Source organism: Lolium rigidum, chromosome 4, assembly GCF_022539505.1.
Source record: "Lolium rigidum isolate FL_2022 chromosome 4, APGP_CSIRO_Lrig_0.1, whole genome shotgun sequence".
In the NCBI taxonomy this organism is placed as follows: Eukaryota; Viridiplantae; Streptophyta; class Magnoliopsida; order Poales; family Poaceae; genus Lolium; species Lolium rigidum.
The window spans coordinates 86775202-86789452 of NC_061511.1; the positions used below are offsets into that span (position 1 = coordinate 86775202).

The 14251-nt window shown below is 48.9% G+C and overlaps 1 protein-coding gene across 1 annotated transcript; it reads right to left on the bottom strand.

The window, feature by feature from the left end:
* Positions 1-9326: 9326 nt before the first annotated feature.
* On the bottom strand, positions 9327-9935 carry LOC124707015 (cytochrome b561 and DOMON domain-containing protein At5g47530-like). Its single transcript, XM_047238678.1, has one exon. The coding sequence runs from the start codon at positions 9933-9935 to the stop codon at positions 9327-9329; it is 609 nt and encodes a 202-aa protein (XP_047094634.1).
* Between the last annotated feature and the right edge of the window lie 4316 nt (positions 9936-14251).

Here is a 14251-nt window from a genome sequence, read left to right on the forward strand (position 1 = left end):
TCACTCGCTACTGAGTCCAACATCCAAGTCCTTGGACTTTTGCAAAAAACCAAGGGATCATTGTCGAGGTTATTCTCGATGATATTCCCGAAGATGAAGCAGGACAAGACTCTTGGCGAGATGGCAGATGCTTTCTTCGTCGACCCTTCTGAGCCTGTAGAGGTACTTAAGCGTCGTTCCCATTTGTTTGGGGCGGTTCTTACTTTTCAGCTACTAATGGGTCATGGGCTGGGCTCTGAGCTAGAAAAGTTGTCTAAGGCATTGCCTGTAGATGACAACAATTGCCTTGTCAATCTTGAGCCCTTCAAACAATCGGCAGTAACATGTGCTAATCAACTCCTCAAGCTGGTTGACGAGGCGAAGACCAAAACTGCGCCTGAAGCTGCCCTGGCTCATCATCAGCTCTTCCTTGAATGAATTCTTACTCTGTTGCTGTAATTAAGGCCTGATACAGTTAAACCTAGTTCTGTTTTATTCTGGCTCCGTTGCTAGTGCCAACAATCTTTTGGATGTAATATATACGCTGTTGCGCTCCCGATGGGAGTTTTTATTAATGTTGTTCTGAACTGAGAATTGTGCTGCAGATTCCTTAGTCTTCTTCCCGTGTCGATCCTTCTTTAAATTCTTCGGCTAGCGATGAATCCGACCTTGTTCGTCGTTTACGTGACCAAATATCCCGATTAAACAGAGACATAACCACCCTTCACGCAATGGCAGCATTGGTGAAAAGAAAGAGTGAGATTGGTACTGCAATCGAACAACATGCTCTTGACCGTCTCCGTGTTGCTACTGAAAGCTTGAGCTGTAAGTGTCCATCCATCTGTCGATTTTTAACGAAGCTTGAATATTCCTTAACTGATTTTTGTTTTTCAACAGTCGTAGCTTCTGATGAATCAGAGGAAAACAAAAGGATCCACGAAAAGATCGAAGCGATGACCAATGTTGCTCACCCGAAGCATGAATTGTGGTCCCATGGACCGAAGGCTGTTGTCGTAGACAAATTTGAACATCGAGCAGAGAAGGTGCACTATTACTTTGACAAGTATCATGCTCATCTCTCGATGGTATGGAGAACTTTGTTTCCTTTAGACCAGGCACCCGAGACTTTATCTGCTTTGTTTACCCGATTCAAAACTCCAGAAAGGATTCGACTGTTGGTGCGGACGGAACTCCTGGCCGGCGCCGAACTTGCTTTTGCTTCAGTTTTAGTATGTCACCCGACCATAGATTTGGAGGCCATAGCAAATACCAGCAGGAGTTTAAACCAATATTATGACATTGCTAGAAATCCCGCATATGTCATTATCTCTCGGATGGAAACAGGTATCGGGAGGGATCTGAAGGCCCGAGAAGACCAGGGAAACCTGCCATGAAATTAATGCGTACATATGCATGTAATGACCTTGTACTTACAAGGGATAATCTCATATGTAACTTAATGCGTGTTTTATACATTATGTAGTTTCAGTGAATTTGCTAATTCGATTAATAATTTCTTTGTCGAGGGAGGCTGAGTGATCAAGTCAGACTGCTCACCCGACGACTCCGTTGTAATTGCAAGTTTATTGCAGAGTCGGTGTAAGTTCTGTAAGAGTGACACCCGTCAAATAATCGAGGGATTTAGGCGCTTGGCTTCGTTACACGGTGCACCGGTTTGAGCCTTGTTTGTAGTAATATGTCCATCGACTGCAGCACTCGCGTATTTTCTCGAGGCTTGGATGGGTTGTTGCGTATCATTAACCGTAGCTCCCGACGGGAGTATTTAATTAATGATATTGTATGAACGTATTTTTGGCCAGCGCTCCCGATGGGAATAAGAGCCAATGACGAAGGCCCCGAACAATTGTTCGGATAATGAGGCCTGGAACAATAAAGGTAGAAACCCGATCAGAAATTTTATTCATAATATAAGACAAGCTTAGGAGCTGCCAAATAACAAGTAAAGAATAGTTATATCCTATGCGTAAAATCGTCGCAAATGTGCAACATTCCAGGGATTTTCAATGTCTTCACCCGAAGCTGTATTCTTGAGACGATAGGCTCCCCCTGGTATCACTTTAGTGATGATGAACGACCCTTCCCATGGAGATTCGAGCTTCAGTTGTCTTTCCTGTTTTAGTCGCAGTACCATATCCCCAACACTGAAACTTCGATTGCGTACTCGTTGACTGTGGTAATTCCTTAACGCCTATTGATACACCGTTGTTCTTGCCAAGGCAATCTCCCGAGCTTCGTCAAGGAGGTCCACGGCATCTTGCAGCGCACTATTGGAAGTTGCTTCCGTGTACGCAGTCACCCGAGGGGCTTCGAACCGAACATCGGCTGGCAAAACTGTTTCGACTCCGTATACTAAGAAGAACGGAGTGTACTGAGTCGATCTGTTGGGTGTAGTGCGCAAACTCGAAAGTACAGATGGCAATTCTTCGACCCAAGCTCCAGCTGCACCCGTGAGGCGCTTTTTGAGGCCATCTCCTATTAGACCATTGATCCTTTCGACCTGACCGTTGGCTTGGGGATGTGCCACTGAAACAAATTTTAGTTTAATACCGCCATCGTCGCAAAACTTCCGGAACTTTTTGGAATCAAAGTTAGTTCCATTGTCTGTGACGATACTGTGAGGCATGCCAAATCGACAAGTTATTCCCCTGAAGAACTGGACGAAGGTTTCGGCTTTCTGATTTCGAACAGGTACAACCTCGATCCACTTGGTAAATTTGTCGACTGCAACCCGTAGATACGTGTGACCCCCAGGCGATGATCTTGGCAGCGGTCCAACTTGGTCGAGTCCCCATTGTGCGAAGGGCCACGCGAGAGGTATCGTCATCAGATCTGTTGCGGGAGCGTGCGGTTTTGGTGCAAAACGCTGACAAGGGTCGCACTTCAGAACCAGGTCACGAGCATCCGAAGCTGCCGTTGGCCAGTAAAATCCTGCTCTGAAAGCTTTCACCACAAGGGCCCTGTTGCTTGCATGGTGTCCACAAGTTCCTTCGTGTATCTCGCGTAGCAGAGCCTTTCCATCGTCGATAGCAATGCACCTTTGAAAGATACCAGAGATGCTACGCTTGTAGAGTTCTCCGTTCACCACAGTAAAGGCTTTTGACCGTCTCACAATTCGCCTGGCTTCCACCGGATCCTCCGGTAGTTGCTACTCTATTAGGTATGCTAAAAAAGATTTGGTCCACAGGGGTTCGAGGAGGAGGACCTGCTCTGTGGATCGGGATGGAGATTCTTCGGCAGTTTGCTACAAGCTTGCTTCTGAATCATCAGCCGATGATTTTGGAGGTGCCGATGCTTTCTCCTTGATCGATCGTTGAGTGATAACTTCGTAAAACACTTCGTCTGGAATGGGAGAGCACATGGATCCAATGTTTGCCAAAGCGTCGGCTTCCTCGTTGCTGGCTCTGCCGATGTGCTTAAGTTCGCACCCTTCAAATTTGGCTTCCATATTCTGGTATAATTGATGGTAGGCGATCATATTATCGCTAAGTGCGTTGCATAAATTCATCGACTGCTGCACCACCAGGTTGGAATCTCCGTAAATTTCCAGGCAGGTTGCTCCGCATGCCTTTGCCATCTTCATTCCGTGCAACAGTGCTTCATATTCCGCTTCATTATTTATTGGCAAGGACAAATTCATACATAAGATATACCTCATCTTGTCTCCTTGTGGCGATATCAATATTACCCCTGCACCTGCTCCAGTTCTCCGCTTCGATCCGTCAAATACATTGTCCATGAGCCGGACATGTCGGGTGCTGCCGGAGTTTGCGACTGAATCCAGTCAGCCACGAAATCTAGGAGAACTTGAGACTTGATCGCCGTCCGATTGACATAGGTCATGTCGTGTGGTGCTATCTCGATGGCCCATTGAGATACTCGACCCGTAGCTTCTGGATTAGTAAGTATATTCTTCAATGGTGCTTCGCTTACCACAATAATCGGGTGCTCCGTGAAATAATGGCGCAGCTTGCGAGCTGTTCTCCATACCGCATATGCTAACTTCTGGTGATGAGGGTATCTCTGTTTTGCTGGCGTGAGTACTTCGCTGAGGTAGTAAATGGGTCTTTGCACGCCGTGAACTCTTCCTGCCTCCTCTCGTTCAGCAACTAGGACGCTGCTGAAGACTTGCACCGTTGCTGCTATGTACATGAGCAATGTTTCTTTTTCATGTGGAGTCACGAGTACTGGGGATGTCGACAAGATCTTCTTTAAGTTATCAAAAGATTCCTACGCCTCGTTTGTCCACTCGAATTTCTCTGACTTCTTCATCAGGTTATAGAAGGGCAAAGCTTTTTCTCCTACCTTGGCGATGAATCTGCCGAGCGCTGCCAGCCGACCTGCTAACTGCTGCACTTGGTGCAAATTTTTTGGCGGCTCCATGTCGAGAATAGCTTTGATCTTCAAAGGATTGGCCTCTATCCCTCTGGCTGAGATGACGTACCCGAGTACTTGTCCTCCTGGCACCCCGAAGAAACATTTCTTCCGGTTCAGCTTGATTTTGTACCTATCGAGGTTGTCGAAGGTTTCTCACAAATTGTCGATGAGAGTAGCGGCGTGCTTGGTCTTTACCATGATATCATCGATGTAGACTTCGATATTCCTTCCGATCTGCTCTCCAAGACAGGCTTGCATACATCGCTGATAAGTTGCTCCTGCATTTTTCAACCTGAAAGTCATGATGTTGTAACAGAAAACGCCGTGCGGGGTGATGAACGCGGTCAGCTCTTGGTCCTCCTTCTTGAGCTTGATCTGGTTATACCCGGAGTATGCATCGAGAAAAGAGAGACGATCACATCCTGCTGTAGAGTCGACTATATGGTCGATACGGGGCAGCGGGAAGTGATCCTTAGGGCAATGCTTAGTGAGACTTGTGTAATCGATACACATGCGAAGAGCTGTTGTGTATTTCTTCGGTACCATGACTGTCTTGGCTACCCACTCGGCTTGTTTAAGCTCCCGAATGAATCCAGCCTTGCAGAGCCGACTAACTTCTTCGCCGATTGCTTTTCTCTTCGGCTTTGAAAACCGGCACATTGACTGTTGTACTGGTTTGGCTTTTGGGTCAACATTGAGGGCGTGCTCAGCGAGTTCCCTGGGAATACCTGGCATGTTGGATGGTTCCCATGCAAATATTTCCCAGCGCTCACGGAGGAACTCGATGAGCGCACTTTCCTATGCGACAGCAAGATCTGCCGAAGTATTGACTGTCTTCTTCGGGTCAGAGGGATGCACCTGCTGTTTCTTTGCTTCCTTTGCGACGTCAAACTCATCAGATCTTATGTTCTGATTATCGGCCGGTGGCTTCGTGTGGTCTGTGATGGCGTCGACTGGATTGAGTTCTTCCTTAGCCCCGAACTTCGAGGCGATTTTCTGGAAATCCCTGTCGCAGCTATCTGAACGGGAAAAGCTTCCATGGATGGTTATTGCTGTCCCATTATTGCCCGACATCTTCAACTTCAGGTACGCGTAATGGGGTACCGCCATGAATTTGGCAAACGCTGGTCTGCCGAGGATAGCATGGTACTGAGATTCCCAATCAACCACTTCAAATTCGATTTTCTCCTTTCCGAAGTTCCTAGGTGTGCCGAAAACTACGTCCAGTGATATTTTACCAAGGGAGTAAGCGGGTCGAGTCGGTATGATGCCGTGGAATCCTGTGTCGGACTCTCTTAGCATGTCGACTGTTAGGCCCATTGCTTTCATTGTGCTGGCGAATAACAGATTCAGACCGCTTCCTCCATCCATGAATACCTTGCTAATGTTGTACCCTCCGATCTGTGCTTCAAGGACCAGGGCAGCGTGACCAGGCCTTGGAACGGCCTTCGGGTGATCTGCTTTGATAAAAAGATATGCTTTGGTCTGACCAGTCGATGTATTCGGGTGTGTCGACCATAGCAACTTCTGCGTACTTTACTTCCCGTGAAAACTTCTTGACTTCTCTTTTTGAAAAAATGGTTTTATGGATCATGCTGACCTGTCCGCGGGATTCTGGAAACACCTCGGTTGGTACGTACTTGTCTCTTTCTTCTGGTACGTACGGTTCTGGTATGTATGGTTCTGGTGGACAACCGTAGGATGCCGCTCTTCTCTCCATTGAGTGAACTCTTGCCGCGGCTTCGGCCCTAAGATCGTCGCAGAACTGCCGAATTTCGAGGAACTGCCGACAATTTCTGAGCAGATGACTGGATTTTACAAGGCTATCCTTTGGGTCGATGTAAGAATGTAGATAACACGGTGCTTCAAGTTGCTCCGTGGCCGATAGGTAAGGTGTGCGAAGACGATTCTTGCTCGGATGCGTGCTGTGGCATCCTCGTTCATACTGTCGGGGGCGAGTCGCGATTTGCTCTTCTGCTTCACGGCGTGAGTCCCTTCGTCTTTTCCTTTGCTCCTCTACGGCGCCGAAGCTGCTTCGGCTGCCTTCTCCCGCACTCCTGGATAGGACTGCCAAAGCTGCTGCTGGCGTGATATCTTCTGGAACCGAAGTTCTTGGGCTTGATGCATTTGAACTAGGGAGGCGAAGAAACCCTCTAGAATCGATGATGAAGTGAACACCACCGAAAGTAGTATCCATGTTGTCGCGCGATTCTGCGGAGATCGGATGCGACGCCTCGGTGTGTGGTACGAACTCGAAGGATCCGCAGCGAACTGAATCTCTCGGATCTGATGGCGTTGGTGACTCCAGCACGAACGCTGCAGACGTGACCGGTACTGCCGATGACCTGCCTTGTGCCGACTGGCTTCCCACAGACGGCGCCAATTGTCGAGGGTACTCCTCGGCAATGCCCTTCGTTTGGGGCTTAGGGTTGATGGAATCTTGTAGGCTGACACGAGACATCGGTTAACAGACAAGCGGGGAGAGCGATTTACCCAGGTTCGGGGCCCTCGATGAGGTAAAACCCTTACGTCCTGCATGTCTGATCTTGATTATGAAAATATCGGGTTACAATGGGGTGCCGAAGGTTTCGGCTGTGATCTCGTCGAGAGGCTAAGTGCTACAGGGACCTAGCTCTGGACCTATGATGGCTAAAGTTGCTAAGATTGATTGTGTCCCTCGGCAGCTCCTCTCCTGACCCTTATATAGGGGGCCAGGTCCCGAGAGATCTGTCCGGGTACGACTAGGTTACAAAAGACCCTAGCTCTAAACTTTCCTTGTTCGATTTCTCTTTGTCTTGTTCTTCAAGGAATCTTCTTCGGCACCGACGTAGTGGCCCACCTTGCCATCGGGTGTCTTCATGGGCCTCCAGTTGGGCCGTACAGGATAGGGCAATAACAGTTAGCCGATGGGTAATGCCCACGTCAGTAGCAGTAGAGTGGTCCTCGACCTTCCGGTCATAATCAACCAGAGCAGTATCATCAACGCTCTTGGCTGCATCCTTATCCGCATGAGTAGCATCAGGGGCAAGGGCAACGGGCGTCGGTGCAACCGTAGGAGCAACGGGGCGCGGCAGATAGGAGACCTCGCCAGAAGCACACCCCAAAGACGAAGACCGCGCATGTGGACGTGCATGAAGGCAGCGAAATCAGGATAATTCGCGCCATCAAAGATCACCGGGCAGCGAGGAATCGCAACATAGCCCGACGAGGAAGACATATCAGCACTCTCTTTTTTTCAACTCATATCGAATCACAGATCAAACGCACCCGACGAAAACCACCCGACGAAGTGGCATCCGGGAAGAAAGGAAGCTGGCCGGGGGCGGGCGGGGACAGTCGGCCTGGGGGCAAGCAGGCGGAGGGCGGCCGGAGGGTGGCCGGAGGGCGGCCGGAGGTCAGCCGGAGAGCGGGCGGAGGGCGGCCGGCGGCGAGCTGGGAGAGGAGCGGGAGGCGGCCGGGAAGCGGGAGAAGCTGGCCGGGAGAGGACGGGGAGGAGCCGGCCGGGTAGCGGGCGGCCGGAGGGCGGCCGGAGGACCGCCGGAGGGCGGCCGGAGATGCGGCGGCCGGAGGTGCGGCGGCCGGAGCGGCAACAACGGAACAAGCAACGTCGGCCGAAAAAAGAAAACTAGAGGACCAAATTTCGCTCTGATACCATGTTAGGGCAATATGCTTGTTGTATTACCAGGGGGCCAAAAACCACAATATGTAGTACATGTACATGCGCAAATATGCAGAAAGCCCCCTAACATATGGGAAAACTACAATATACAGATATATACATCTAACACCCTCTAGGGCCATCTTTTTGTATATACACGACCGTTTAGGGTTTAAAAGTCTATCCTAAGTCGGTTCGGGGTTGGTGTCCCTAAGGGAGCCGACATGTCTTGGTTTTAGCAATCCTGCAGTATGAGGCTTCTTTTCAATAACTTATTACTTAAGGTTATGGATTAAAATGTTTCAAATTGTGATTTGAAGGGTGTTGGCAGTCCTGCAGTATGAGATTTTTTCAAAATTATTCAAATTGTGATTTTTTTCCGGGTAAAATAGGAACTTTATTAAGCAGGAGGGATTACAAGTCGATCAAGGTCAAGAGCCTGAAAGACAGCTTCAGGTCCGTACCTAACCAAGTAGCATTGAGGTTCTCTAGTCTTGCTAAATTGCAAGATCATGGCTAACCCTCATCTGCGAACGTTCGACTTTTACAATACTACACTCACTCCTTTGACTAGCTAGAAATTTAATTTGGGACACAAAATGTAAAAGGGGCGATCTGTTCTGTCCTGGTGAAGATACAGCCGCAACCAACTGGGGGCAGTCAGTTTCGATAATAACCGGCAGTTCGCTTTGTTGTAGAGCTAGGTCCAATCCTTCCGCACATGCCCGAAGTTCAGCTTCAAGGGGAGAATTACAATCCCTCAGAAAACGACATGCAGTAAAGATTTGAAGGCGTGCTTATAGATGCACGGCCGTCAAACGGAAGAAAACAAGAATGTTATTGGCAGATTCGTCAAAAAATTCTAAGAAAATTGCACGATACATTCGAAAATATAATTAACTATTTTCTTATTTTTCATACTCCTATGTTTTATCTTATTAACCGTAGCAACGCGCATATTCAACTAATGTATTTTTAAATCAGCGATAGTCTACCACCAAGTACACACAGTATATATTCAATATATTTTACAGAACGGTATATATTCATAATACTGGGCCGAGCAGCAATTACACACATACGTACTCCATGCAGTGAGCGATTCATACGAGAGAAATATAAAAGGACCGACGACCCACGGTAACTAGCCACAATGTGACGAACTGACAACAAAGATGACAGATGAACAAGCTCGACCGGCGTATACGAATGAGTGTAGCCACGTACGTGTATCAGCTACCTTCTGTCGTGTATCCTCATGCGGCCTCAGATGCTTCAATTATGGATTTGAGTATCACTTGCTGAAATCGATGGCGCCGGTAGAGAGGATATTATCCCCGGTGGTAGGGTGCGCCGCCGGCACGTCGTTCACCACCGAGCTCCCCTGCTGCCACACGTGGTTGAACTTACTCCCCTTCCCGGGCAGCGCCACCGTCGCGTACACCACCATCTCACCGCCCTTCTTCGCGTACTCCGCCGCCACGTCCGACACGGGGAACCCCAGCTCCGCGGCGTCCGCGGGCGCCATGGACGGCGCGTAGCTGTCGAGCACAGTCGGGTACGCCACGAGGCTGCCGTTGGAGTGCTGGAACGCCACCACGGCCTGCGTGCCGACCATGCCGGTGCCGTTCGGGTTGAGCCCCCACGCCACCCACCCGGCGCCCTTGCTCGGTGCGCGGAACGCCACGGACACCGTGTTGCCGGCGGCCGTGTAGTTGTAGTGCAGCGTGGTGCCCAGGTGCGGCAGGGTGGCGCACGACCCGTAGAGCTGGCTGCTGGAGAAGGTGTGGCTAGCGCACGATGACGATGACTGTGCGGTGACGGAAGAGAAGGCGATGGTTGCGAGCAGGAAGAGGGAGAGGGCCATGCTAGTGCTGGTGGAGCGATGGGCTGAAGCTGCCATTCCGATCTTGGGAGAGAATAATGGGGTTCTTGTTTGTGCACGGGAACAATGAGATCGAATGTGATTAGCTAGTGCTGTAGGGTTAGAGGGACGGGGATGGGGGTTTTAAAGGGCTGAGGTTTGGTGGGGAAGATGAGAGTTGCTTGGAAATGTACTTAACACAAGTGAACCTTGTCTCTACATGGGATCAACTGGGTAGGTGACCTACAAATTGGATCACCGACCATCAACTTATCAGTGATACTCGTGATCAACTATATACAGTTGTTGTCATGTTGTGGTATATATAGCTTCACACAATGTACGGATACAAACTATTCGCTCACTAAACATATTGTTGCTCTCTCCTTCCTCCTCCCTCTCCGCCCCCATCCTCTCTTCTGCCCGTTGACCGAGGGAGACCGGGCCGAACCCGACCCTTCTCCGGCGGCGCCGCCGGCCGGAGATGGGGAGGGGGAGGCGCCGGTGCTGTAGATAGGTTTAGGTCTAGCGTTCTCGGCGGGATGCCGTGGTCTGGGAGTCTAGCGCCAGATCTTCTGGGCAAGATCCGGTGTGTATTGTGGTGGAGGCGGCGCGGCAAGGAGCTCCGACGGTCGGAGATGGCGGCGCTCGACCTTCCCCCATGGATCTCCGTCAATAAGCCCAAGGTTTGCTCTCCCTCTTCGTTTTCCATATTGACTCTGTTCGTCCTCCTCCCACTGGTCGGCCGTGGTGGTGAGGGGTGGGGAAGACGAACGGAGAATGGTGGAACGATGGAGATGAGCAGGGGCTCTCTTTCCCTGGTGTCTTGGTGCGGCACCGGTGGATGGCCGAGCAGCTGCGATGTCAAGTCCCCAAGGTGGGGGATGGAATCGCATGCTACTCCTGCCAAGCCCCCCATCAATAAGCACTTCTGGATGCAAAGATGTGCCCTTGACATCCTCGACATCGACCTGGCCGGCCGTGGAGGCGAGGAGGAAGATGAAGATGGAGGCGATGGTGGTATCTTTGTTGGTCCTTTCCAGAGGTGGGAAGCAATTTTCTTGAGCAGATCCAAGGCCACTCCATGGCCTATCCAATTGTCGGTGATGGATTCCGACGAATCAACCTCCGTTGCGAGGTTCTTTCTGAGGTTTGCAGTCGCATACTACGGCTGCGTAGAGGCAAGTGGTTTCGTCCCCGCCTCTTCGCATGAGTACATGACGGCGGCGTAGCAGACCTCTGGCTCGACGGCGGGGAAAGAGAAGGACCTGATTGCATTTTATCATCTCTCAGTGAGGTCTTTTCTGCAAATGCTAGGCACCTATATGTGCTTTTAGATCTTATGGGGTCCTTTGTAATTTTTTGTACCTCCTCCGTTTCGATTTAATGAGAAGCTTCCTCACCCTTCGGGGCACCCCTTGTTCAAAAAAAAAAACTATTCGCTCAATTCACTGTATTTATAATTTATATTTATAATATGGTAAAAAAATTACAAATATGTATATAATAAAAGAGATTGGCTCGACGGATGCAATGAATACCATTTATATATTCTGAAATCATATGATTTTATATATATTAGTGGTTAAAATTATACATCAAAAACCGCATTGAGAAAAGCGTGCATTAATTTTTGCACCGAGTATTATTTATTCCGGGTGGTTCACGGTGAGGCGAAAGAACAAAAAAAGGTTTGATACTTTTCTCATCTTGATCTGCTGGAGGTTGTGAAAACATCTTAATGGCCGAGCTTTTTGGAATCTCAACAAATAGTTTTCAGCTAGGAAGCTTATTGATCAGATCTTTCAGGAGTGTGATGAGTGGTGCTTGGCTGACCTAGGGTGTATGAGTAGTTTTGCGAGAGCAGTACATTAGAGCTTTGCAGGTATGGGTGTGGTGTCTGCAACTACATTGCTTTATAATGGATGTTGCTGTTCTTATATCGAATTTCTGCCTTCTACAAAAATACGGTAAGCGTCTAAAGAAAATATGTAAGAACGACTTGTTTGTAAGAAACAATGATGTTCTAAAAGAAAAGGCTGAGAACCAACCTGTGGTTGAATGGTTAGGAGGGCAGTGACATCTCTAGCCCACTAGAATTTAAAATCCCAGATTTGATACTTTTGTGTCTCATTATAAGGTGGATTATTCTTCAGTGGGAGACGATGTTCCCGTTGATAGCGAGGATCCCGTGATGACTTCGTCAATCTCAATACCCATAAGATCAATTTTTTTGGACTCAATCTCACAAATGTGCTCATAGAGGTAAGGTGTGCGTGCGTTCCCAGGTGTGAGTGTATGTAAGTATGCATGAACTTCGTACTGTATGGGCGTGTTTGGTTGCCTGGGCCGATTTCCTGCATCACAGGCGCAGCGGGAAGGAGCCCCCTGCGCGTCCAAGACGGCCATGGGCCATAAAAGTGACTTTTTTTGGTGGCGTGCACGGAGATTTTTCGGCCCCGTGGAGATTTGGACTCTGGCCGTTTGGTAGGTCGGTTTTCAGGCCTTGTAGCAGTCCAGAATGGCGCCCCTGCTGTTTGGTTGCAACCCATAATCCGGTTCTGGTAACCTCTTCCCTTCAGTGGTGAGGTTACCAACGATCAACAACACAAGTAAGAACAAGTAAGAACACAATCATAGACGACAGATAACTTAACAGTGATCATAGACAACACAAGTTCACGGCACAACATTTTGCAGACATGATCATAGTTCTGGAGACGGCAGACAAGATCATAGTTCAAGACGCTAGACACGAGCAGCAACTAGACTTGACATGGCACCAGGTTAGCTTCAGACATGGTGCTCGGAGACGACGCACCTGGTGTGATCGCCATGGTACGAGCACCTCGTCACCACCTCACTGCAGGTGTGGTCGAAGATGGCCACACTGTACTCCAAGGAGGACACCCTTCTGAAGGTGACGAACTGGCCTACCTTGAGCTGATGGGCGATGGTGAAGGCCGACCATCCCTGGTCTATGAATGCGTCATCGCCTTCTCTCCTCGTAGTCATCCTCCAGTTGCATCCGGTGTTGGTGGTGATGATGATGTTCGAAGGGATATCTCCGAACCACTTGACGAAAGCTTTAGGGATAATGAGGCGGCCGAAGGTGGGCTTGAAGATGATTTTGAGGAAGTGGTCCGACCCTGCCTCGTCGTGGAAGTGGCCGACCTTAGCCGGCCTTCCACGACGCTTATTCGTCGGTCCCTCGCCGGGAACCTCAGCAGGTGACCCAAGCTTGATCTTCCAAGTCTGCCAGAAGAACAGAAGCAATTAGAGGTGTGCGTGCTCACAAGTAGTGTAGATGAAAACGGACATTGATAACATTAGTAAGGCCTCATACAGTTGCTCACACGGCAGGCATAGGGAGTGGCCACAAACTAAGTGTAGTGTGCTACGACAGTGGCACACATGACTAAGTTTGAGGCCACCACCTAGCCTGCCATTGTTCCTTTGTTGAATCATTGGCCAATGCACCAGACATACCAAAACGAGGCCTCATATGTAGGATCACACGGCAGGCATAGCGACTATCCCCAAACTAAGTATAGTGTGCCAGTAATACGACACACATGACTAAGTTTGAGGGCAGCACCATGCCTGTCGTTGTGCCATAGTTGAATCATTGGCCAATGCAGAACTGAAGAAACAGAAACATGCAAAGCAGGGTATCAGAGGCCTCATACAATGAGGACATATGTAGGAGATGTTTGAACAGAACCAATGGCTTGGTCTTGTTAAGTCATGCCATAGGTTCTGATCAATCATCTCCTCATACTATGATCCCAGGGTATAATCATTGGCCTAGTTCAATCAAGAAACAACACAAATGACACTTCAAATTGAGTACATTACGAGTGGTACTTAGGGTACATTACAAATTGTACTTAGGCCACATTACAAATTCTCATACAGTATGTCTACATCACATTCATCACTCCTCACAAGTAGCCCTGATCCTCTTGAGCTTGTCCTTGATTGCAAAGTTCACTTGAAGCGGATCGTATATGTCATACTCTAGCTTTCTCTTCTCAGCTTCCAATGCCTGTTTTTCTGCCTCCCATTCCTGTTTCTTAGCCCTCATCACTTGTGCTTGTGTTCTCTGCATATTCTTGAGCATTGCAACTTCCATCTTCAAGTCCTCCCACTCCTCTTGCGTCTGAATAAACTAGCGCGACTCAGCTCAACTTTTCGCACAACAATGACAACATGGTAAACCCGAACACAAAAAAAACATTCGCCTCTATGCATGCACAGTAAGATCTACCAGTTTCAGCAATCCAAAGGCCGGTCTAGGAAGGATCTACCGCAATCCGACACTATAGTAATAGATCCAAGCAAATCGAGATCAT

Excerpts from the sequence above, each read along its gene's own strand:
- LOC124707015 (XM_047238678.1), bottom strand. The coding sequence starts at position 9,935 with ATGGCAGCTTCAGCCCATCGCTCCACCAGCACTAGCATGGCCCTCTCC.